Genomic DNA, 25,420 nt, shown 5'->3' on the forward strand with positions numbered 1-25,420 from the left:
TCAATAAAAAAGACTAACTCATTCAGTCTGATGAATCACTTAATTCAGATTGAGGATATTTTGGAGGATTAAAAAAAAAATTTTTAGGATGACGACCTCATAAAATATGACGACAGACATTCAAAGCTTCATTCGTAAACTTAATAGAAGCTTTGAATGTAAAAAGAAATGATATCCAGAACAGCCCGAGTCCCTTTTCTCTGTCGTGAGCGACACTATGGAACGTTAAGCTTCATCTTGCACCTGTATCTTACACTTCAGATTACTCTCTCCTCTTTCTGTTGTATGGTCTCTGCTCTCCTGCATACAGATTTTTTATTGCTTTTGTATTTTCAGCACCCACCTCCCTAATCCGGGAAGAACATGACACTGGTTATGACTGCAAAGCCATGAAGTGCTTCATTAGTTCTCCTCTGAGTAACACCCTTATCCAGGTTGACTGTTGTAGGTCAACAACTCTGTTTGCTGCCTTTTTTACATGCAGGTGGTGCTCACTGGAGCATTCAGAGAAAAGTGGGCTGTCTGTTGGATTTAAGTCCAGGGACCTTTTTACCTCTGAGCTGGTCAGCGCCTGCTCTTAACTGCTGTGTCTTTTATGGAGACAGATTTATATAAGAGTGTAACAGCTTTATTGCTCACTTGAAGAGATTAATATTCAGAAACTCTTTTTCTGCTCAGTGTCCTTCACCTGTCTCATTTCTCTCAAGCTGCTGTTACATGCATGACAGAAGCAGATTAAATATGAGCACTATAGAGCTTTTCTTATGGGGGGGTTTATGCTGCCTTATTCCTCAGGAGCCTGAACAGAGCTACTGTTTGTTTCTGTGGAGTTCACAATGGACAAAGCCGGGAACACAAACACATAAGCATTTACCGAAGTCTCTTGAGAAGATCGACCCCTTCACAAAGATGCCATTCATCCTGATCCGCTCCTCCCCAGCTGTGGAGCGGACACTGCTGCCTGCAACACACACTTACACACACAGACACAGACAGATGTGCACTTAAACGCACACAAGACACACTTTCTCACCTAACCTTCTGCACAGTCTCTCATGTTTACTCAGACTGGGAGAATCCTCTCCCTTCATGCACGTGATGTCTTCATCAAGCTCTGGTTGTGCAGTAGATATACATACAGCCTTGTTGCACTGCAAAATGGCAAAAGGAGATTTGGCAACAGAATTTCCTCTGGAATATGAGGGATTTTAGGGATTAACAGGCAACACACACAGTCCAAGGTACATTCTGTGAACTGTTAACTCATTCATAGAGGGCCAGAGAGAGAATTTGTAATATGAGATTAGATATCAGCAGGGAATTTGGCTATGGTAGTTTTATGATTCTGTCTATTTTGTGTTCTCCTGGTCTTAAAGGAATAGGTCACCCACCAAAATACTATCTGAATAACAATTACTCACCCAGTGTTGTGCAGAATTTGTGAGGAAAACTTGTTTTCTTGCATGCCTCAAACAGACGTCGTCACGAGTTGAAGTTATTAGGGCACGTGTTTTTAAAAACAGCAAAACTATATCAAAATGTTCATTTGCAAACACTCACACAACTCATGCAGTATAATAAAAAAAAAGTCTGATTCATCCAGTCGTATGCTCGGTACTTCCCAAACAGACAGCCCTTAACTGCAAGGAACTGAACTAAAAGTGAAACTTATCCATGTGGTCTTTAAAGCCAGGCTCCAGTGACATAAACAGTCATTTAACCTCTCTGAACACAGTACTTGCCGGTCTGTAATATTGTGTGACGTTGGTATTTTAAAGAGTTAGGCCCCAATCACAAGGAAAGCGTTTTGTAGGTTGCAAAACGCACCGCACTGGCTTTTTTTTTTTTTTTTTTTTTTAATTTAATGCCACTTGTGAAAAAAAACAACAACACAGAATCACCTTCTTACCCAGACCTTCCTGTGTAATCAATCTACCATCTTACTATATAATGACGAAAACCCTGTGTGTGTGTCTGTTCCACGTTTTTCTCCTCACTGACTTGGTCAATCCATGTGAAATTTGGCACAGTGGTAGAGGGTCATGGGAGGATGCCAATGAAGCAATATTACATCAATTGGCCAAAGGGGGGCGCTATAGCAACCGATTGAAATTGCAGATTTTGAATGGGCATATCTCATGCCCCGTATGTCGTAAAGACATGAAACTTTGCACAGAGATGCCTCTCCTCATGAGGAACACATTTGCCTCAAGAACCCATAACTTCCGCTTATATAGATTTTCCGCCATTTTGAATTGTTTGAAAAACACTTCAAATGGATCTCTTCCTAGGAAGTTTGAGTGATCTGCATGAAACTGGGTGAACATAATCTAGGGAGCAATATCTAAAGTTCCCTCTTGGCAAAAGTTGGAAAACTTCCTAAAACTGAGCTTCTATAAGGCAATGAATATTGCGGAGGGCGTGGCTCATCACATAAAGGTGTAGAACATCTCAAGGGTTTCACCCATCACCACGCAACTTTGTAGGCATATGACCACACATAATCTGAGGGGACCCCTCCATTATTGAGCCCATCAAACAAAATGGGGGCGCTAGAGAGCTCATTTCTTATCTAGGCCTAACCGCCATATGGATTTTTACTAAACTTGGTAGATATGTAGAACAGGACGCCTCAAGGTGACTGGAGAAATGTAACTCTAATTGGCAACTGGGTGGCGCTATAACAGAAAAATGCTTCAAAATGGCTAAAATGCGACCGATCGCTGTGGCTCCCCCTGTGGACCAATGTTTGTGTTTTCTAATGTTTGGTATGACTAAGTCATGGTATGGTATGCTGTACATAACCACGGAAACTGTCAGTGTGTCATTCTGTCAGTCAGTCATTCTGTCTGCCCCACGTTTTTCTACTCACTGACGTGGTCAATCTATGTGAAACTGCACATAGGCATTGAGGATTGGCATAGGTAGAAGATGACAAAGCTACCAGTGGGTATGGACGAGTTTATTTATCTATTTTAGTTATTTGACAGTAGTCAGTATCAAGTTCCTAAAATGTTGAGGCAGGGGGTACTTACTGTAGCTCTGGTTGAGGGTGAGAGGCTGTCAGCAAATAGTTTGATGGGCACAAGGAAACGGAGATCTGTGTGGGTACATGAGCCCCTAAAAAAGAGGGTGGATCATGGGGAGTACCACCAGTTGATCAATGGCCGTTTTCAGGCATTTTAGGCAGTTTAGGGTGACTCAGGGGCAGTTTGACAACCTGCTGTCTATCGTTGGGCCGTATAGCTCTGGGTATCCAGCAACCGCCACCACCAGTTTCTCCTCCATTGTTTACCAATTGTAAACTTTTTGTTGTGACCACCACAGAAGGCCTGCCGCGTCTCAAATCATCCGAATGGGCAATGGGGAAAAAGTTTTTTTCAGCTTGAGGCGTTCAGAGCGCATGTCCCAATGCAAAAAACGCTAGCATAAAGCTTCATTCTCATTAAAAACATTTACAAAATGGCGCCTCCAGCTCCTAAAACGCTTTCTGTGTGATCAGGGCCTAAGTTTGGATTCACTGAAGTCACACAGTATCACAAACATAACTGTTTATGGCAGTAGTAGACCAGCAGCTTCCATTTTCAGAAAGGTAAAATTACTGTTTCTGTCAGTCGAGTCTGGCTTTGAAGAGCGCATTGATAGATAATTTCACTTTTAGTTCAGTTTCCAGTTGGAGAGGGACGTCTGTTTGGGAAGTACTGAGCATTTGACTGGATAAATGACACTTGGATTATACTATCTGAGTGGGCAAATAGTTATAGTTTTGCTGTTGTTAAATTCATAACCCCATGACTTCACTTCATCAAGAATTTTCTCAGTTTTTGGTTTCTTCATTCACCGTGGAGGCATGTGAGACAATCGATGAGGCCAAGATATCCGGATGTGTCCTCCCCTGACTCCTCAATCAGCCCAAAATACAAACCACCCAAACACACCAAATCGTTGTTGCTGAGGAGTGCTGGCAACCAACATCACACTTAACCCTGCTGCTCTACAGTCAAATTGGCCCACTTACCCACATAAGAGTCAGCTTGGCCTGCTCACTGAGTGTAACAGTGTCCTGAAGTGTACTCTGCAGCCCGTCGTGCACACGTTTCCCTCTGATCTGCTGTGTTGACATTATGAAGAGCAACATTTCCTCTTGATAGTACTCTCAGCATCTAGCTGACATTGCCTTACTGTGCTGTTTTATTCATTACCAGCCAGTTACAGTACATTAGTCCTGTGTGTGTATGTGTGTGTACGGTATGAGTGTTAATGTGTCTTGGTGCTCAAGCTTTTTCTCCGACAAAGTGTATTATTTATGTTATTCATTTGATATCCATCGCTTTGTTTTAGCCGCTCTGCACTGGCATGAAGACACGATTGTGTTTGTGTGTCTTAAGAGAGATTAATTGGAATTCACTGTTCACCCCCCCACCCCCCCCCCACCCCCACCCCTCCCAGCTTCCAAACAACCCCCCACCACCACCCCCCCTTAACCCAAATCCCATCCACTGTCTGCTGAATGAGGCTTTGTGCAGACATCAGGATGTGAGGAGAATTTAAAGTTTCTCCCAAATTCTGTCCGTTTCACTCTCTCTTTCACATGCAGTGTTTTAGTGTATGACTTACCAAACACACACACACAACATTGAAGTGATGAATGGCGCCATTAACACTTTCCCTGCCAGATAACACTTGAATTTTTACATTTTCATAAAAAAAAACATTTTGGACAAAAAGCTGAGAAAAACGCATTATTGTCAAAGAATGTAATTTTCAAGTACAAAATCAATTTCACATTTACATTTTTTAATTTCTTTTTCTCATTTCCTTACGTCAGTTTGAATTGTATAAATGAAAGTAACGGTGTTTTTCCACTGAGCAGCACTGGTATAGTTCAGTTCAGTACCTTTTTAATCGTTTCCACAGTGAAAAGTTGTGGATGGTACCAGTGGAACCGTTCTGTACCGTCCCCATGTTTGGTCCCCCCTCTGTTGGGGTACCTAGCACACAGATCTGGTACTAAAAGGTGGAGCTGTGAACACTGCAGTCTGATTGGTCAGTAGAGGACGGTCACTCTGCTCAGGGCTGAGTTGTGTCTGGTTTTGAGGCTCATGTAACCACTGTTCATACTGTGGAGAGTTTTATTAGTAAACTGTAACTATAAAATGAAAGGATGTTTTGCTGCCTCTCACAGCAGCTGGAGTCTGAGAAAAAATAACTTCATTCACTGGGCCGACTGCCAGCAACTTTTAAGGTGGAACGTTAACTTGTAATGTTACTCAATGCATGAGTTGATGACGTGAATCCATCAACACACCTTATATTTTAATATGACCTTTCAACTTTGACTATTCTTTTGGTTTTTACATGACAGACACTTTTAGTAATGAGTGGATCTTCGAGAGTTTATATATATTTATTTTGACCAGGTTATGTGAACAGCGTATCCGATCCTCACTCTGAGAAAAAAAAGAGTCACAGAGCATCGTTCCTGTGGGCTCCTGCAACACTAAACCCCTGAGCTTGCCTGAGAAGGACTAAATGCACAAAGCTGCTATTTTTAAATATCCCATGGAGAGAGACTCTCACTGCAGCCTGTTCTATTTTGTTCTGAAAATGTGGGCGTGCAGCCTCGTTCTGTGGACGATAAACCAGGTGCAGACTGATAAAGGAGGAAATACAGTGAGTGCTGGACGGAGCAGTGAGTGACAACAACCCCACCCACATTTAAGAGTACGTGTTGTCACATTCAGTGTCAATGCTGTTGTCTCCCTCTACTCTGTGGGCATCTTGTCCACGTGTCACTGGCACCGTCATGGAGATTTCGTTTCTTCTCACTGCTTGCTTTTTCATCCAAATCAGATTGATCTAAACAGGAATTGTCGGAGTCTGAGTCCATCAACATCTCCACAGCTTGCGCATCCGTAAACTTTTTTCTGTAAACAACATCTGCTTCTGGTTTTGAGCGGATCTTCTTCCTTGTTTGTTTTTGGACACAGCAGTGCAGCTCTACTTCACAAGATATGTAGCAGCGCCTCCATCTTATAACAGTGAAATCATGGATTGCCAGAATATCTCGTCAGTGGCGGGGAGTCTGTCATAAATGACGGAAAATCTCAGCAATGGTGGGGATAGCGTTAAGATAAATCTGACCTCTTATCTGTACTCTTTCTCTTTTTGTTTCTCCTCTCTGATCATCTTTTGATGTAGTAACAACAGTCCAGTTTGGACCATGTTTTCTTCTCTTCTGCCTTTTCTATCCCGGCAGCTTCCATCAACATCTGACACTTGCAGCATCTTCAAGGCCACACATTGCTAAACAGTAAGGTCCACATCCACTCACATAAAAGCTTGCGTCATCATGACCTTGTGTTACACTGTTTTAATCCACATCTTCCTAATAATAATAAACAACATTTTCATCACCAGTAACTTCCTGATAAACCCCAGTCCCAACTTTCCCCTATAAAAACATCCCTCCATGCAATATCTAGCTTAGGGTACATTTATTAAATTACTAGTATTTTTGGCAACACTACACTGTAACAATTAGGTTGAAAGTCCAGTCCCAAGCCCCATCATTATTATTGCTGCGTGTGAAATGCAGGTGTTGGTGAGATAAGTGAATGAATGAGTAATAAAATGGCAGAGTAAGGGCTGGAGAATTCCTGCACGGCCTCTACCCCAAACAAAATGGACTTAATCTCTATTTATAGAAACAGATGAGCCAAGTTGAGCTGACGGGCCATTAAAACTTAATCAAAGGGATGGTTTTCTGTCACCCACTGGCAGCACCAGGCAGAGGTCTGCTAACCACGATGTGTGACAGAGGACAAAGTGTGACGGATTGGCAATTAGATGAAGAAAAAATAGGAAAGAGGAAGCAACATGAAAAAGGTGTGAGAAAAATACAGGCAGGAGAAGATGGAAGGGGTTGTAGAGAAGAGGAGAATCCAGACAGTGTGACAGACAGAAAATTGATTTGGTTCATTTTGGTCTAAAATGGCAGACCACAATGTGTTAAAAACCATACTATATTTCACACAGGATTGTATGCTTCTGTTGACAGGTCTTCACCAAACATACTGTGACGAATATGGGGGGTGCAGCTGTATCAGTAGTACAAGTGCTAGCTTCCCTGCTAGCATCCTATGGACAAAGAGCAAAGGGTCATACTCTGAAAACCACGTCTACCGGAGGGGACAACTATCGGTGCCATGATAAGTAACTGAAGGCTTGAAACACGAACAAAGCTAGTTAGCCTAAAACAATTTGATTTTAGCAACTTAATGGATTGTTTTAGCATCATATGTCTACCAGAGACCAAAAGTTACAAACGATATTGTCGGTCTGTCACAGTGTCCACTTCTCCTTACCTTCCTTATCTTGGAAAAATGATCCTGCTGAGTAGCCAGTAGTGACTTTGATATTCACGACTGTTTGATGTAATTACCAGGTAAGATCTTCATTTAGCTTCAGTTAGCTTCAACCACTACATTTTGTCGAGTTCAACTACCAAAGTGCTTGGTGCACATAGGCATAGGGAGTGTCAAGCTGTAGGTTCAATTCCATCTCATGGCCTCTCAGATATTTTGGCTTGATTTGTAACCGTTTCGGGCAGTCAACATCTACCTGTCTTTGTTTTTTCGGGAACGTGCTTTTATTGCACGTAACATAAGTTATCATCAACTGGAGTCTATAAAGTCTTTCACACTGAGCCAGAATGAAACGAGCATATACATGTAACTCAGGTTTTCGGTGTGCCACACAGGCCCCTACAAACGCAAGTCACTGATAGGCGTTATTTAGGAGAAACACTGTTTTAGCATGTCTAACTTTACCATTAGTATTAGTATTAGTAGGCCAGTAATACAGGTTTTATAGATTCATATATTATTTATCACTTTCCTTTGCATATCTACTTTAATTAATAGTGACATAAGCCCTATTCGGACAGGATTAGTTTAACGTGGAGACGTGGGGTAAAGTAATTATTACCAGGGATTTTAGTCCCGTCCGAACGCGTCATTTCTGTAATCATTACAGATAATGTCAGTAAAAATTAGGGCGATTTTTACCTTCTGTAAAACGGTCCAGAGAAAATACCTTGGGTAATATTAATCCCGTGCGAACGCGATCCTCTGTAACAAAATGCATGTAAATATTTCGTCACATCCTGTTTACAACCATTTTTCCACGTTTACAACTAGTTTTTCGTGTTTTTTGATGATGGAGGCGCTAGAAGAAGCATTCGGTATTGTCAGCAGTCGTGATACTAGACATTCTTCTAATGATCACATAGCCCTACATGGGAGACCAATCAAAAAGGTTGAGAAGAAAGCACTTCAGAGCCACGAGACTTCTGGTTGTGTTAGGTAAGCCTAATATAAATCCATATTGCTAATCGTTGTGCACACACAATCCTGATCATGGGCAATATTTCATATTGAGCTAATCATTAATTATTATTTGCACACACATGCCTACAGGGAGGTGACGTGACAGACACAGACATCCTGTGGTAAACTGACATTAGTCCACATCCCTATGTAAAACTAATCCCGTTCGAATAGTAGTATAGAGACACAAGGAAGGCAGGGAAGAGAGAGGTGATGACATGCAGCAAACGGCCAAGGTCCTCTCAAAGCCAGGCTGCTGGGGTAAAGGTTTGCACTGTACCGGGTGAGCTACCAGTGCGGCTCTCATTTTACATTTTAATAATGTTCCAACATATTAAAACAAGACAAAAAAAAATACTTTTTTTAAAATCAAAGTGGCTTTAATGAACATTTTATCACCCGATCACCCGTTCCTCTCAACGCTTAGCTCAACTTTTGAATGCTTTGCTAAAAGTGTCACAACAGAGCAATGTCTTGGTTTGAAACACTACTGAGGCCACTGGTGTAAACCCCTTAGCTGTCACTTTCTAAAATAATTTCAGTCCTTAAAAAAACTGGTATTGTGTAACTGACGGGAAGTCAGTCATTACAAATTCAAGCTGCGCAGCCAAACAAAACCGCAGAGCTTCATTTTTTTGATTTTGGGGTTTTGTTTATGTAGAATGATTCAGGAAATGTTTAATTAATTTCCAATAATTAATATGTCACTTTTCAAACATTACGTAGCTTCAATGAAGATGATACTGTCAGACAGTGTGGAAGGTGTTTAACTGGTCTTACAGCTACTTGAGGGGAAATAAAAGAATGTAAAAAGATAATTGGATGTTAAAGGGTTAATCACACTGTTTTTTCCAACGATTTATCGATACATTTTAATTCTGAATATTTGAAACCGTTTCAGTACACATTTCTCACAGTATTGATACACCAATATCTGCTGTGCTTTCTTGCTGTCTCTTATTGTTAGTGATTGCTAGTCAGTCATTTGGCAATTCTTTCCTTTTACAGAGAAAAATAGTGGTTGTATGCTTATTATATTTATCCCTATGGTATCAAAAACGTTAGCCATTATCGATATTTTTCAAGGTATTTTATTGACTTCAGAATTTTTAGTATGTTGACAACACTAGTCCCAAATAAGTCCTAGCCAGGTGAAGAGGGTGAGACTGTAACTTTAAGAGCTGTACGTATAAACTGATGTGCTCTTAGTTCCTTATACTGTGGTCGGCACAGTTTTAGTAACTGCATCTATTTCACGGACACAATGAGAGAGACAGTTTGGTGCCACTGGCATCTCAGCAGCTCGTCTTCAGGTTTAAAGTTTGAGCTTTTCAGTTTAGTCACAGAAGAGTTGATAATGACAGCTCAGCCATATTTGTAAAGGTGAAAGACAGTATGGATGCATGGGGGCTGCTATCTCTGCAGCCACCAGTCCACATCACAGAAGAAGCTCTGAGAGTCACAGCTGCTCGGTGAGGAAATAAACAGTTGCATGTAATATCAGTATGAATATTGGATGCAGAACATTTTTGTCTTTTATCAGAATTGTGCTAAGCAACAGTAGCTGCCTGTGTTTTGCATGCATTGGCTTAACTTCACGTTATTTCACTTCCTATTCCCCTACAGCAGCGTAGGAGAATAAGAAGAACTAGCCATGGTGTGTGTGTGTGTGTGTGTGTGTGTGTGTGTGTGTGTGTGTGTTTGTCCTTTCTGCTTGCTGTCTATGTGCCTGTACCCTTTGTGTGAGTGTGTGTGTTACGACAGATAGAGATTGTGCACCAACAAGAGCCATCTGCCACACAGTGAGGGCTCGGAGGGTCAGTGACCTCGCACTGCGGAGTGTCTGAGTCAGATAAACCCATGACCGTGTGTGTCGCTCACTGACAGGAAGAGGACAGAAGTCAGACAGCGATGGGTACCGTCACAAACAGGCTATGGTCTGTGATCACTCAGTGCTGCTGGTGTGTGATCTCTGCTCGTTCACGTGTCAGAGGTGACGACTCAGCTTGCTGCCCCGCTTTTCCTGTGAATTTAGATTTTGTGGGAGCTTCCAAAAAGTCAGCCTCCAGTCGCCTCGGCACACAGCAGGCGAATGTCCATCTCTCCCTCATGTGTGTGCAGTTTGTCTCCATATGGCGTGCGGAGAGAGTTTTTCATTTTCTGTTAAAAAAGTAGAGACTCCCTGTGATATTTTTTAAAAGATTTTTGCTATTGGTGTCTCAGGGTCATATTTAAACGGTCTGTAGAAGTTCCTGGCACTGGGGTTCGACAGAGCAAAATAAGGGTACTGTTACACGAGCAAAATTAAACCTGACCGCCTGATCACTTCCATTCAGTGCGAACAGAGCGACGGATTAAACATCCGCTTCTGGGGGCAAAGCAAATTTACATCTTTACACTCTGTGGAGTTCAACTTTGGTGAGATGCTACCTGGCTGGCAGTGAGTCGGGAGACAAACATGGAACGTAAGAAACTGGAAGCTGTACCAATAACGTCATATTACGTGGTGTTTATTAGCAAGCGAGCTAACATTAGCTCACGATGGTCTTTTGTGCATTTAGGAGGGGCAAAATGGTTGTAATTAGTACCTTAACTAATCATGGGTGTGTTTAGCTGTGACATGAATTCAGCCAATGTGAGTGTCATCTCCCATTCCCTTTAAAAGCCGGTTGCGCCTGCACCTGGTGTACAGCGATTTAGATGGCAGGTTCAGCAAATTGGTGAAACAAGCAATATTGTGCTGAGAGTAATGCAGTAAGAGCAGTAATTTCACTGCAGCAAATACGGTAGGATATTTAAGCAGCAAACTGTAGTTACAGGCTGCTTTCACACCTGCCCTGTTTGGTACCGTTCAATCAAACTCAAGTTCATTTGCCCCCTCAGTGCGGTTCTTTTGGGCAGGTGTGAACACAGCAATCACACTCAGGTGTGCACCAAAACAACCAGACTGAGACCTTCTTGAAGAGGTGGTCTCAGTCCGGTTACAAACAAACTCTGGTGCAGTTCGTTTGTGGTGAGAAGGTGTTCCGACCTGGATCTGAACCGACTGCAGTCACATGACACATTGTTTGGGTTAAACATGAGCATGTTACAGTCCTGGAGGATTATTAATGTGCACCTCCTCCTGTACTGCCTTAATATGCACATTCAGCACATCCAATGCATCAAAACATTGTTTTCTAGTTGGAGCCGCGTTTGCCTCGTTTTCAAACTGTATGCTTTGACTAAAATGAACAATGACAGCAATATAGTCCACGATGAGCAGCGCTAAAATCAACCTGCGTAGTTGTCCCTCCATTGTGACCTTAGAAAGTGTCACATTTATCTTGCAAGTGTACTCTTCTTCAACGTTTGCTTTACTTCCTGGATTTTTCCCACATGGAAATTCTGACCAATCAAGAGCAGCTTTCTCACACAAGGCATTTGATCTGGTCCTCTTGTAAATGCTGCCGTGAGAACACGAACCAGCTCTAGACAATTATACAACTTTGTGACAAAATGAGTCCCTGATTCAGACCAGAGGAGACGACTCTAGGTCTGAAAGCAAACAAATTCAACCCCTGTACAGCCGTCATGAACAGAGAAATTACCTACAGAGACCAAAACAGCTTTTTGTACCAGACTGTACACGTGTTTATTTCTGCTGTAAAGTTTGACTTTTCAACTTTGAGGTTTATGTGGTTTACTCACTCTTCGAGCCAGGCTCAAGTGGCTATTCAAGGAACTAAAGGTTTTGGGACTGACATGTTTTTAGTACACAGGTTGCAGCTTGGTGTGAAACAAGCAAAGTGTCTGACTTTAGACTATGTTTTTGTCGGTCAGTGGCGCAATGGCTTTCTGCTGCCTCAGAATAACAGTGCACCAACAATGCGCTTGACTACGCCTCATTTTGAGACCTATAAGCCCATGGACGCACAGATGGGCACAAGTACATTTGCTACTTACACAACATGGGTAAAATGACAACTGTGTCGGCTTTGCGCCGGGTATAAGATGAGGTCCTCAGTGTTTTTGTGTCCTTTTAACAGCTCTTCATGAATTGTGGGAAAGTTTTGTCCCTTGACCTTTTCTGTATGTGTGGTTAGTTTTCTTAATTCACCGTCATGTGAGTAATAGAAATAGTACTGCTGATCTGTGCATGTACTGTACTGTGCTTCCACATGCACACACACATACACACACAGACACACGGTCTGATAGTCCATTTAACACAACCACAATCTATCACAACAGCTTTGGAGACCCAGTAGCAGGAAGCAGAGTGGCTGTGAGCTCTCTCACTTACAAAACCACCCGGTGTGTGTGTGTGTGTGTGTGTGTGTGTGTGTGTGTGTCTGTGTGTGTGTGTGTTTGTACAAAGTGCATGACGCCTCAGTCTCTATCTGGCAATGAGCAGAACAGGAAGCAGCGAGGTGGGGCTCGGTCTGTGCTGTTCTCTCTTCCTCTCCTCCGCCTCGTTCACTTGCTCCTGTTTTAGACTGGCTTTTGATTCCCGGCGGGAAGGACATCCTGGACTTTTGAGGAGGCAGGAATAGCACTCGGTGTTGTCTGATTGGCGCTACTGTCAGTGCTGTGACAGAGGGTAGGGAGGGGTCCCGGGAGCAAAGCCAGAAGGAGGCCAAACATGGCCAGTGAGGACGCACTGGAGGACCTGCCAGGAGATCAACTGGTTGACTCCCTGGTACAAACTGAGCAGAGTGACACAGAGTCTTCGGTAGGCAACGGTTGCCACAGCAGGCCTCAGCATGGCCGCCTTTTCTCTTTTCACCCATTGCTATGGCCCTTCTCTTTTCTGTCGGCTTCCTTGTTCACTTCCTGTAAAAACATCTCCTATCTGACAGCGAATCACTTGTGAGTTTTCATTCCTGTCTGCTGTGGTGATTTCGCTCCGCTGTGTGAGCTGTCTTACACCTCGCTTCAGAGGTTCTTTGTTGTAAAACACCAGGGATAAAGTTGTATTGTGCTGAACAGGAGTGCGTCACGGCACAAACTCTCCCTTCCTGTCGTTCATGGTGTGTTACTGCCTCTGCTTTCTCTTCTGCCTTGTATAGCTGTGGCCCCTGCTGCTGCTCACACTGAGAGCTTCTCAGGCCTGCCACATAGAGCAGGATACATGTTCATGTCTGTGTGCTTCTCAGTGATGTCAGTGTCTGTATTGGTTTACATCTTTCAGCACAAGTACTATGACAAAATAACACATTTTCCCAGTGCTGTAAATCTTCATGACTTTGTTCTACAACTATGTTTGTGGTACATGCTCGATTACATTGCCTCAGTGTTGTGCAATGACATAACATTGCATTAAAGCAGGAGTTAAAACCCAGCAAGCACTCATGGCCAGTGCCATGTGGTTCAGTTGGCTGCTCGGGCAGTGCCTGACTGTTGTACTGCATTGTGTTGCAGATGGATTATGGGTTTAATGAGCGCAGAGCTGTAGCCCCGGCCTGCATGTAGCTGGATGGACACAGAGACCTAAGAAGTTGTAATCAGATCTGCTAAGCTGGGTGGTTGGCTGCATGGTGCAGTGAAGGGCCCCGAGCAGCCCGTCATTATACTCTGGCAGAGGGGAGGGGACTGTCCTCAGTGTCCGAGTGTGTGTATGTGATCTGATGAGATCTAATGTCACAACACTGAATTAATGGATGGCATCTTCAGGCTCTCAAGCCCCTTTGTAATAGGTTTATGAAGAATATGTGAGGTTTTTTTGTACGTAGAAACATATACAAGGGTGTGTTTTGAAGTACACTTATTATTGTAAATGGTTGAACAACGGCAAAAGTGTTCTGAGGTGTGTAAAGCTGCTTTGATGCCTCTACTTTGACCTTGTTTCGATAATACAGCATCCAATGAGGACCCAGCAACCAACATCAGAGAGGCAGAGAGAGTGTAGCCAGAGCGATTTTAGGCAGCAGCTGATGTTTGCTCAGTTAGCTGAGCTTATAACGTTATGAACAATACAGTTGTAATTCTGCACTGCCAGCAGCTGCTACCATCGATCTTAACTGTTGTGTTGTCTCGTCTTATACTAAAAATGATAGAAATAAAAGCTTAGATCCTGGGTAGTTAGCGAAACATACCCACCCCGTATCATCTGTCATCAACATTTTCTGACACCAACTGTGCATAAAGCTATTAATTAGCATAGTATTGAGTTAAGATTAGCTGTGCTTTATATCACTTTCACCCACCTGCATTTGAGCCTTTAAATGCTGCTGCTCTGTTACATACAGTATGTTCCTTGTGCAGAGCTTATAGTGTTCCGTTAAGACTGTGTCGAAGAGGTGTTGACTCACCTGTTGTATTTTTAGACCTTTAGTGTGGTGATGGTGGTGTTGGGGTTGTTAAGGTGTTAACAATATTTTGGCTCCTGTCGTGGGTTTTATTGCGAGTATCGGGTCCAATTTGAGGGATTTCTTTGTTGTTTTTAATTCATGTCGACTTAATTTGTTTGATATGGAGAAAAATTGGATTTTATAGTAAAAAAGAAACTGGTATTATCCTCACTTCTTGTGTAAGGAAATATAAACAAGACATAATATATAATGATACTGCAGCTGTTGCACATATTTTTACATTTACAAAACGATCAAACCATTCTAGGATTTGTTCGTGGAAACAGTGGCTGCATTCTTATGACTTTTTCATTGCAGCAGTTGACTGACATTTGAAGGCCAGCATTGCGGCATTGAGACAAGACGTGCATCTGTCCCTTTATAACATTTAACAGATGGGAAAAGCCATCACACTGTTAAGTTTGTATTCCACCCAGAAAGTGGACGCTAGTTAGCCTAGCTCGCCAAAGTTAGAATTGATTCCCACTCAGTGTTACTTTTCGTTCATGTTGTATCTACTGAGTCACGGGCAGCTCCAGCATTATACCAAGGATAATTTAGGAAGCTAGTGTGAACCAAAAAGTCACACTCCCTCAATAGCACAAAGGGCCTGTCCCAATACCCACACTCCCCCTAGAAATACCCACTTGCACTTGGTTGTGCACGTTCACGTTTAGGCTAGTGGTGTCCCAAAACAGAATCGAGGTAGTGGAAGTGGTTTCCAACACTTAAAAGCAGCCCTAGATTCCAAGGGAGCCCCGACCCACACTTTCAACAAAGTGGAAGATGAAATTTCCCAGAACACCTTGCAACACCCATCAAAAGCAGATATAGGCTACAATTTGTTTCTGTACGATCGGAATGTAGGCTATACAAACAACAGATGGTTGGACTAGCGTAAACTCATCAGCAACTCGGAACACAGCGTCAGAATATTTAAACAAATCAACTTACCCGAACAAAATCGATCAGAACTAGAAGACGTCGTAGGCGCCTCCTGTTTCCAGCATTTCTTCTCCGTTGATTCATCAGACGGAGAAGAATAAACATAGCACACGCCACAACACAAGTGCTGGAGCCGGCACTTTCAAACCTGAATGACTACCAGTATCTTGCATCGCTACTACGCGTGACGTATGCCTGCACGTTGGCTACGCAGATTTGCATGAAGTGGTGTCTCATTTCTTAGGGAAAGATCTCTACCCTAATATTTCTCACTTCCCTCATCAAGGGTTATCTCGCAAACGTGGACACTCGAGTGGAAGATTTAAGGGGTAGAAGTGGGACTGGGCCTAATTCAATCCAGTCCAAGTTTATACTTATAGCACATTTCACTCACAAGGAAATTCAAAGTGCTTTACATAGGCATAAATATACAAAAGGAATAAAACAGAAAATAATAAGAATGATAAAATATTACAAAAACAAATGAAAACAGCAGATTTAAGAGACATGTCAATGTCAATTTTATTTATATAGCACAATTCATTACAAGTAAACTCAAAGTGCTTTACATTAAAAAAACAAAATATCACACAACATTAAAATCCAGAAAAACATCAACACAATTATATAGAGAAGCATAACATAGAAGCTTAACAGTAGGTGGGTTTCATCCACATTTTCAATTTGCACATTAAAAAAACCTGCGATTAAACGCCCAAAAATCTAATCGCTAGATATCATAAAAACGTTTTTGCACTTGGAGGAGGCGCAAAATGGTGTATTGTTAAAAGGGATAAAAGGCTATTTGGAGGGAGTTCAATGGAAACAGATTCAGTGCAAAAATCAGATTTATAGAAAACGTTTGATTCCATTTTTACTGTGTCAGTTTTATTTATATGTGTAGCTGCGACAGAGAGAGTAATCTGTGTCTTATTTTAGCGGTGACATCACTGTTTCCTGTAGTGTGTAACAGCCAATCAAAGTGCTCGATGCAAGTGATGCACAAAGAAGACAAAGACTGATTTTATAGTTTTTTTAAGAAAAGACGATAAAAAGCAGATTCGTATCATCATTTCACAGGCCATGCAAGCTCTCTTCGTCATTCTGGGTGGATTTTAACAGCTGATAAATGCTCACAGAGCTGCTGCCAGAGCTCTTCCAAAAGCTCAAAGCTTTAATAACAGTTGTTCAAACCTCTTGATATCGATTGTCAATTGTGCTCTCTGTTATTATACATCTATTTTTCCTTTGTTTGAGGTTTGATAATTACATCATCTTGTTTTGAACTCTTCTGCAGACGTCTGACTGGAGGATTAACACCACCCACTGCTAATCCTGATGAACTCCCAATATTCGCGCAACAGTAGTGGATGGAAAAACACAAGTAAATAGAAGTTTTAAGCGTTGATTTGGTAATTATGTTTTGGACCAAATAAGAAAACAAGTACTTCCATAATCAGTGACTTGGTTGCGTACTCTCTTCCTCCTCTTCCTAACCGGTGTTACTGAAACCTTTACTGAGCTGTATTTGGTGTTTTAGTACAGATGATCTTCTCATCCTAAAAATCACGACGACGTTGGGATGAGTGGTGATTTGAAATCTGGGTGAAAATCAAATGATAAATCAAACTTCACCATATGAGAATTGGGTGAAAACCGCTAACGGTGCATGCAGAAGTTTTTGTCATTCGCTTTAGGGTTTTGTGATAAAGGAATTTCCCCTGCAGTGATTAAGTGTAGCTCAACAGTGCAACATGTGCTCTTGTGATTGCAGATTATTTTACCATGAATCAGCTTTATTGTTGGGCCATTATTAGGTATATTATTACTTTTTAAATTACTAAGATGACAGAGTTTTAAAACAAATTAAATAAGCGTTTATTGTTAAATGCAGATCACAGAAGGGCAATGAGGTGTAATAAGGAGCGCAGTATTTTTTCAGTCTTGACACTTTGGTTGTGTCTGGTTGCGATGATACAGAATATCCACAGAAGGAAAAATGTCAGCTCAAGGTATATTTAGCGCCTCGTCATGCTGCTGGATACTTGCAACATGGTGTGAATATGTGGTGCTCCCATAAAATAATTTTGCCATCCCCTGCGGTAAGCTTGTATAGCACAGTGTTGTAATATTGTGGTTATCATGACAGCCTGATTGTCTTTAAACAGATATGTTTCATGTTTTTATACATGTGCACTCTGTGTTTGTGTTTTCTTGTGACCTGTCCAGAAGCAGACAAGACGCTGATTGATTTTGGTTTGTTTTAATGCTGTTCTGATCTGCTGTAATCTGGTTAGTGTTGATCAGTAGGAGAGCTGATGTGAGCACTCAGCTCTTTACACACTAAAACGCTGCCTCTGCTTTGATGCTGCCTCACTGTCTGAGCTCGGCAGGTTTCACATGTTGAGGATTCACTCGGGAGTTGCTCTTTTTTTTCTCTCCTTTCATCCACTTCGTCAGAACTGCACAGGGTGACTGTTAGCAGCTTTGTCTGTTGTAGCCTCGGCTCAGCAGCTCTCAGCTGGAGATGTCACCTTTTGAAACTGTTGCGCTTTCAACTCAAATTGAATAATCCCCCACGTATGCAGTGGGCTAAATATAGTTTAACTTTCTGTTTCATATTGTGCTTTTTTTCTGCACACGTCACAACACTTCCATTTCATATTTGGCTGTTACCTCCTTCTCCTTTTGTGCCTTCTCCTTAACCTTCTTACCCTCCTCCTTTTCTCTCACAGAGCGATCCAGGTGGGCTGTCGGTGCTCCAGCAGCTCGGTCTGGACCAAAACTCTGACTTCTCCGACTCCAGCGTGCAGCAGCGCCTGGACGAGCACCGCGAGAGGATCCGCAGAGAGATCCGCAAGGAGCTGAAGATCAAGGAGGGTGCGGAGAATCTGCGCAGGGCCACAACAGACAAGAGGAATGCCCAGCAGGTGGACTCGCAGCTCCGCAGCTCCAAGCGCAAGCTGGAGTCCCTCCACGCTCAGCTGCAGGAGCTGGACGCACACATCGTGGTCAAAGGACCTGACGACAACAAAGGTAAAGTATCCGCCATGGAGAGGTGGTTTATAAACTCCTGTGCCACTGAGGGATGTGAAACAGTTCGAGAATACTTTTGAGGATTCATCCTCTGGGGAACATAGATGTTTTGCAAAAAGCTTCCTACAAGTCTTTACTCCAGCAACACTTGTAGTATACAGAACAACTTTGCAACTTTCAGCTTGTGGTCAAAGGAGCTGGTCTTGGAAAAACGTTGATTTATATACTACAAGTGTTGCTGGAGATTCTGCGTCTCTGGTCTCCTTTCCCTTCCCTAAAGATTGGAAACCTCCATCCTGCTTCTGGGTTAAGGTTCTGGAAATATTTTATGACAGTAATGGAGCTAGTCCATGGAGCCAGGCTGCTAGCATAGCTACAAATCTCAGTCACATCATCCACATTAGTACTTGTTTGTCTTTCATATTTGGTATTATGCTTCTCAAGGCACCAACAAATTTTGATTTTCAGAACTGTACCTATTAGCTGCTATTTATTTGCAACTGAGAATACATCCACACTAATACACTTTGGTTTTAAAATGCGCAATCCTGATCACACAGAAAGAGTTTTAGCCCCTGGAGGCACCTTTTTGTAATTTTTTTAATGAGAACGAAGCTGCTCGCTGTTTTTGCGTTGCGATGTGCCTGGCGTTTCTGCACTCTAAGCTGCACTCTTGTCAAACTGCCCCAGATTTTTCCTAAAATATGCCTGGAAACATCCATCACTTATTACTTAAAAACTGATTTTCAAAACTGTACCCAGGGCTGTACATTAACTTTTTTAACCCATAGCACTGGTGCTACAGAGGGTGATAATTTTGTAGCACAGGCCAGAAAGTTTGTAGCACCTGTCACGATAAAAAATTTTGCTGGGCTATTAATTGCGTCAGAAATTATTGCGATAAGCGATAATATTGCGTAACATTGTTCTTTTAAGACCATTTTTATTATTGTTGTAATTTTGCTGTTTTTAAACCATTTTTTAAACTTATATAATGATAATGAAGGCATATTGATGCAAGTACACCCTTTTAAAGAGAAATAAACATTTATTAACAATAATATTTAGGAATGCAAAAAAGAAAATTTAAATATCTTAAATAACACGTAAAAATATCGAAATAAATAAATAAAGACCTTATAAATACAAAAAAATAGACTGTCAGTCTCTCACTCTCAGGTGTGCAGTTAAGTTGGTCGTATTCGCTCTTTTTGTTGAGATGGTTTTAGAACAAACCCGGCTCGTCCAAATTACTGGGCTCCCCTCTGTCATTTGGTTTAAATCCAAAACACTCCCACACAGGGGCCGTGGTGTTTGGTTTAGGAACAAGTTCCATGTCTTTCTCTTGCGCTCAACTGTTTTGTTTTTCTCTGCCTCGTCTCCCCCTCACGAAGATCGCACTGTTTGTGTGGCCCATAGCCCCGCCTCCCCCACAGAGACAAAGACACTTGATGACGAGAGCTTTCCCTCCGTTCATTACGCTAATGAACCAACTCACCTGGCTGCCAGACGATGCACAAAAAACGAGAAAAAAACAGACCACACACACACACACACACACAAGCTGCTCGCAAGCAGTGTCGCACGCGTGCTACTAGGCAAATAAATTCAGCGCACAAACTTTTTTTTCCATCGCATGTGCGACATATGTCACAGTGTACAGCCCTGTTGTACCTATTAGCTACTATTTATTTGCAGCTGAGGATACATCCACACTAATACACTTTTGCTTTAAAATGCATAACTTAAATTTACGCCTAGCATCTACACCGCTCTGGCTTTGACAACGCTGCTGACACCGGTTTAGCTGAATACTCCAGGGTTGCCTCTTTGTCTGGACAGGCAGAAATGGAGACTTTTGGAAACAGTGACGCAGACCCCTGCATTCACTTCCTGATTGGGTCTTGTTATTCACGATGTGTCAAGTCAAAACATTACTTGTAATGTTACTCAATGCATGAGTTGATGACGTGAATCCATCAGCACACCTTAAATTTCACTGTAACAACTTTGACCATCACTTTAGTTTTTATATGACACACACTTTTAGTAATGAGTGGATCTTCAAGCGTTTATATAAATTAATTTTAACCAGATTATGTGAACTGCATATATTCTAATCCTCACTCTGGAAAAAAAAAGTCACGGAGCTTTGTTCCTGTGGGCTCCAGCAACACCAAACCCCTGAGCTTGCCTGAGAAGGACTAAATGCACAAAGCTGCTATTTTTAAGTATCCCATGGAGAGAGACTCTCACTGCAGCCTGTTCTGTTTTGTTCTGAAAATGTGGGCGTGCAGCCTCGTTCTGTGGACGATAAGCAGTGAGTGACAACAACCCTGTCCACATTTAAGAGGACTGTCTGTGGTGGAAACACTGGGGTCTAGGTACCATGTCTGAAGGGTTACTGTTGGTTCCAGAGGTACTATACCGAAAGTGTTTGGTGGAAACGAGGCTTGCATGTTGGGCTTTCATATAGTGTTTGGCCACTGGATAATTCAAGTTTCCAGTATGAATGACCTACAAATTTCTAGCCACTCTGTCCCTCAGCCTTCTTTTGGTGAGACGTAGCTGATACACATTGGTGTATTTTTAATGTTTCTAGCCTGTTGAAATAAAGGCCTTTTATAATTTTAAACTGCTTGGACCTGGAACATTTAAGTTTTCCTCTCTTTTTGTGAAGCAAACCTGATTTTATCCTTCTTGTGTGGGTAATGTCACCCGTTTCCCATTGCCATGGAGGAAGTCTCCCTGTGCTGCTCTACTGTGTCGCTGTATTTGCTTTGCAACAACTCCCAATCTGTTTTCGCCGCCTTGACTGCTTTATACTCATGTGTTACTTTCACTAACAGTTCCACCTCGTTGTTGGTCCAAGCCAAGAAATCTCTGGTCTCACTTTTCAGCATCTCTGTTGTATATTCTGTATCTAAGCAACCAACTGCAGAGCAGACAATCTACCTTCTGTTTACACCGGTACATGCATCCCTAGTGTACGTAATGGTCATGTGATATGCGTTTTCAGTGTGTTCACATGGATGGGGATTATTTATGAAATGCTGCTAAAATGCTTTCTCTACAGAGATCTTTTATTTTAAAATAAAAAACTTATTAGTGAGGATGTGGCCTGAATAACCACCTGAGAAATAAAAAACAATTAAAAAAAGCTGCTGCTCCAACAGTAACCTGACCTCTTACCATCCAACCGCTCTTCTTGCTCAGATACCCCAAAGTCTCCCGGGTCGCTCAATCGGACGTCGGCCAACCAGCACCGCATTGCGGCTTTGGAGCGGCAGCTAAACATTGAACTGAAAGTCAAACAGGGAGCAGAGAATATGATTCCAATCTATGTCAATGGAGGTACCAAGGTATGTGGCTCAATCGTCGCCTGTTCACTTCAACTTCCACTGCCGATTCTGTCACATTCAGTCTGAGCTCCTTTAGTCTCTCCATGATCTCCTGTGTTTTCTGTCCCTCCACAGGACAAGAAGCTTCTCCAGACGGCTCAGCAGATGCTGCAGGACAGCAAGACGAAGATCGACATCATCCGCATGCAGATCCGAAAGGCCATGCAGGCCACGGAGCAATCTGAGGACAGCCAATGTACCTATCATGCTTTTTGTTTTTCATCCTCGCTCTCATCTTTCAATTGCTCTTTCATCCCACCTGTCACTCTTTCAGCTTATAAACACTGCATATTTTATGATGCGGGTGGTAATGGATCAATTCGTTGCTTTAGAACTTCGCAGTGCACGGTCTTCCAGTCAAACACACACACTCACACACACATAGTCCATTACAGCCCTCTCGCTCTCCCAGGTTAGAGCCTTATTGATGTTCCTGCATCCCCTTGATGTTGCCCAACAACTAAAAGCCATGCCTCATTTAACAGAGGTTAGAGACGAGTCAGGACAGATGCAGGGAGCCAGGAAGGGAGGGAGACTGAAATAACTGAGTCAGAGATGACGACAGAGTGAAATGGAGGGAAGGAAGGAGTCCGAGATGAAAGAGAGAATAAGCAGGGAAGGGGAACAAAGCAGCAGAAAGAGCAACAGTGGTCCTGGAAAGGGCAGCGAGCCTCTGACGGGAGTCTCTCTGTTCTCCTTTATTTTTCTTCACGTTTTCTTCAGCCCCGTGCTGTAAAGCTGCTATGACTAGTATACTTATATTAAGAAAGGATTACATGACTACTCGTGTGTGAAAGTTGTTGCTGGTAGTGACAGACCTCACAGAGGATTATTACCCGACTCTGCAGTTCCCCTCAATTCTACGAGGCTTTACAGCATTTCTTCAGCTCATTGATTCAGTGTTCAGGCCCACAGCTTTACTGTTTGGTTTCTTCTCACAGGTCTCAGTAGTGTTGTTTTCAGCCACAGCAGGCAGCTGTTATAAAGGGCCAGTCCTTGACTTATTTATTTATTTATCATGTTTTTTATCATTCTGTAGCTTCCCAGTAGAATTTATAATGTTTTAAAATCCAAACATTCAATTTTGGTGCTCTGTTTTAGCATCAAGATGCCATTTTCTCAAGCCCTTCTAAAATCATTGTTCGGCAACAGGCGTCGGCACGTGTGCGCCATTATCAAACCTAACTTAAAGCTGATTCTCTTGCCGTGCCCGTTGTTAACGTACATCATCTGTGCATGCTGCTGTACACCCTGTTGTTCACATATTGTTGACTGAACCTGACCTTGTGTCCCAGCTAAGCCCGACATGTGTGGAGTGGAGCTGCGTGTGGAGGAGCTGTGGCATCACTACCGAGTGGAGCACGCCATGGCCGAGGGAGCCAAGAACATGCTGCGACTGCTGGGTGCAGGAAAGGTCCAAGACAAGAAGGCCATGGCTGAGGTCAGAGAGCCAGAGTTGTTATTAAACATACTGAGATTTGTTTGTTGCTCTAGTGTTAGATCAGTGATGCTCTGATCAGTGCTTGTAAACACGGAATGATGTCTGCAGGCTCAGTGTGGTCTGAGCGAGTCGTCGCAGCGCCTGGACCTGCTCAGGTGTTCTCTGGAGCAGAGGCTGCAGGAGCTCCCCGAGGATCATCCCAAGGCCTGCCTCATCAAGGAGGAGTTAGTGCTGGCCTCCTCCTCGGCTTTCAGCTCCCGCCACAGCACCCCTTATGTTCATAACCAGTACAGCACCCTGAGTAAACCATCGCCACTCACAGGTAACACACAAACTATCCTGTATTTTTCATTTTTAGTTCACTGTTACTTTACAGAAGGAAGACGCTGTGTTGCGCATGTTCTTACCTGCAGAGGTCGCTGTTTCGCAAGCATTTTATTAATCAAAGTCATTTTTATTAAAGGGATGTTTTTTCTGTCTAGGTACTCTTCAGGTGCATCTTCTGGGCTGTGTGGGGCTGCTGGAGGTCGTCCCAGGGCGGAGTAGAGGGACCCCGGTGGTACTTCCTTCTTACTCTCAGGCAGATGGACGCTCCTCATTCAAACTGAGCGGCCTCTACAGCCGCAGCACCAGCAGCATGAGCCTTAAAATCCCCGGCAAGAACGAGGAGCCCTCCTGTAAGTGTTTCAGTTCTTATCTTCAACAGGGGCCTTTTAATCTTCACAGTTCATAATGTTGATTTATCTGCTGTACGCATAATGTTTAACAGTTCCTGTGTGTGTTGTACAGCGGAGGTGAGCGCAGTGCTGAAGCTGGAGAACACAGTGGTGGGTCAGACAGGATGGAGAACAGTTGGAGAGCAGGCCTGGGACCAGACCTTCACTGTGGAGCTGGAGAGAGTAAGACACAGCACACACACAGTCCTTTGCAGTGGGATTCATCCTGACCAGCGAACAATCCTTCATGTTACATCCCTGGTATGTTTTCTGTGTGATTAGTCCAGGGAGATGGAGATTGCGGTGTACTGGAGAGATTTCCGCTCCCTGTGCGCTCTGAAGTACCTGAAGCTGGAAGAGTTCCTGGACAACCAAAGACACAGAGTCCAACTGGAGCTGGAGCCACAGGGGCTGCTGCTGGCAGAGGTACAGGACACACACAACAAACAGTAAACACAGCAGGGCTGCAACAATTAAAGCCATTTGAATCGATTATTAAAAATAGCTGGCAACGAAATTCATCAATTAGTTGGGTCTGTGTCATGACGGCACTCACTGTGGCAATGTCTCCGCGGTGTCCAAACAGGAAGCGCGCGGCTGACTATCATGTCGTATGCAACCGCTCTTTGTCTGCACTTGTGCACATGTACATGGATATATTTGAAAATGTAGCTTTTTCTATGTGTAAACCAGCATCGATCATCTGTATGAATATGTGACAGGTAAAATGTGATAACTATTAGCCTTCGCAGCTCCTTACAGCCTGTATTTGCATGCACAGGTACTACAAGGAGACAGGAAATCTGCTTTTGACCTCAGACATACACTCACTGTAGATTTGTTTGTTAACATGTTGTTTTGGTTTCAGGTGACTTTCTTCAACCCAGTGATAGAGAGAGGCCGAAGACTCCAGAGGCAGAAGAAAGTCTTCTCTAAACAGCACGGTACGTTCAAGTGCACACACAGAGGCTCCCTTCAAAGCAGTGGTTCCCCACCAAAAGTGGGTCACAAGTCCAAGTCCAGTGAATTTCTGGCACAGAGCTTTTATTTTGAAGTGCTTCAGAGTGAGTGACTAACGGACAGCTACAGCTTGACAAGATGGCCAAATGCAAGTATGACACTCAGTATAGTAACCTGTGTGGAGCTTGAACCAATGACT

General features: G+C 42.9%; 1 protein-coding gene across 4 annotated transcripts in view; it reads left to right on the forward strand.

The window, feature by feature from the left end:
- The window catches only part of pkn1b (protein kinase N1b), a 67,330-nt gene that overhangs the window by 16,422 nt on the left and 25,488 nt on the right, over nucleotides 1-25,420 (forward strand). For 2 of the 4 annotated variants that reach the window (XM_049560667.1, XM_049560668.1), the window contains exons 4-12: nucleotides 18,403-18,703; nucleotides 21,920-22,065; nucleotides 22,180-22,300; nucleotides 23,400-23,545; nucleotides 23,654-23,867; nucleotides 24,028-24,222; nucleotides 24,335-24,444; nucleotides 24,544-24,687; nucleotides 25,130-25,205. In XM_049560667.1, coding sequence (XP_049416624.1) covers nucleotides 18,403-18,703; nucleotides 21,920-22,065; nucleotides 22,180-22,300; nucleotides 23,400-23,545; nucleotides 23,654-23,867; nucleotides 24,028-24,222; nucleotides 24,335-24,444; nucleotides 24,544-24,687; nucleotides 25,130-25,205 — 1,453 coding nt within the window. Of the gene's footprint in view, nucleotides 1-9,630; nucleotides 9,863-12,782; nucleotides 13,105-18,402; nucleotides 18,704-21,919; nucleotides 22,066-22,179; nucleotides 22,301-23,399; nucleotides 23,546-23,653; nucleotides 23,868-24,027; nucleotides 24,223-24,334; nucleotides 24,445-24,543; nucleotides 24,688-25,129; nucleotides 25,206-25,420 lie in introns of those variants that run through there. The other 2 variants (XM_049560666.1, XM_049560665.1) reach the window with 2 other exon arrangements.

Source organism: Epinephelus fuscoguttatus, linkage group LG19, assembly GCF_011397635.1.
Source record: "Epinephelus fuscoguttatus linkage group LG19, E.fuscoguttatus.final_Chr_v1".
NCBI lineage: Eukaryota > Metazoa > Chordata > Actinopteri > Perciformes > Serranidae > Epinephelus > Epinephelus fuscoguttatus.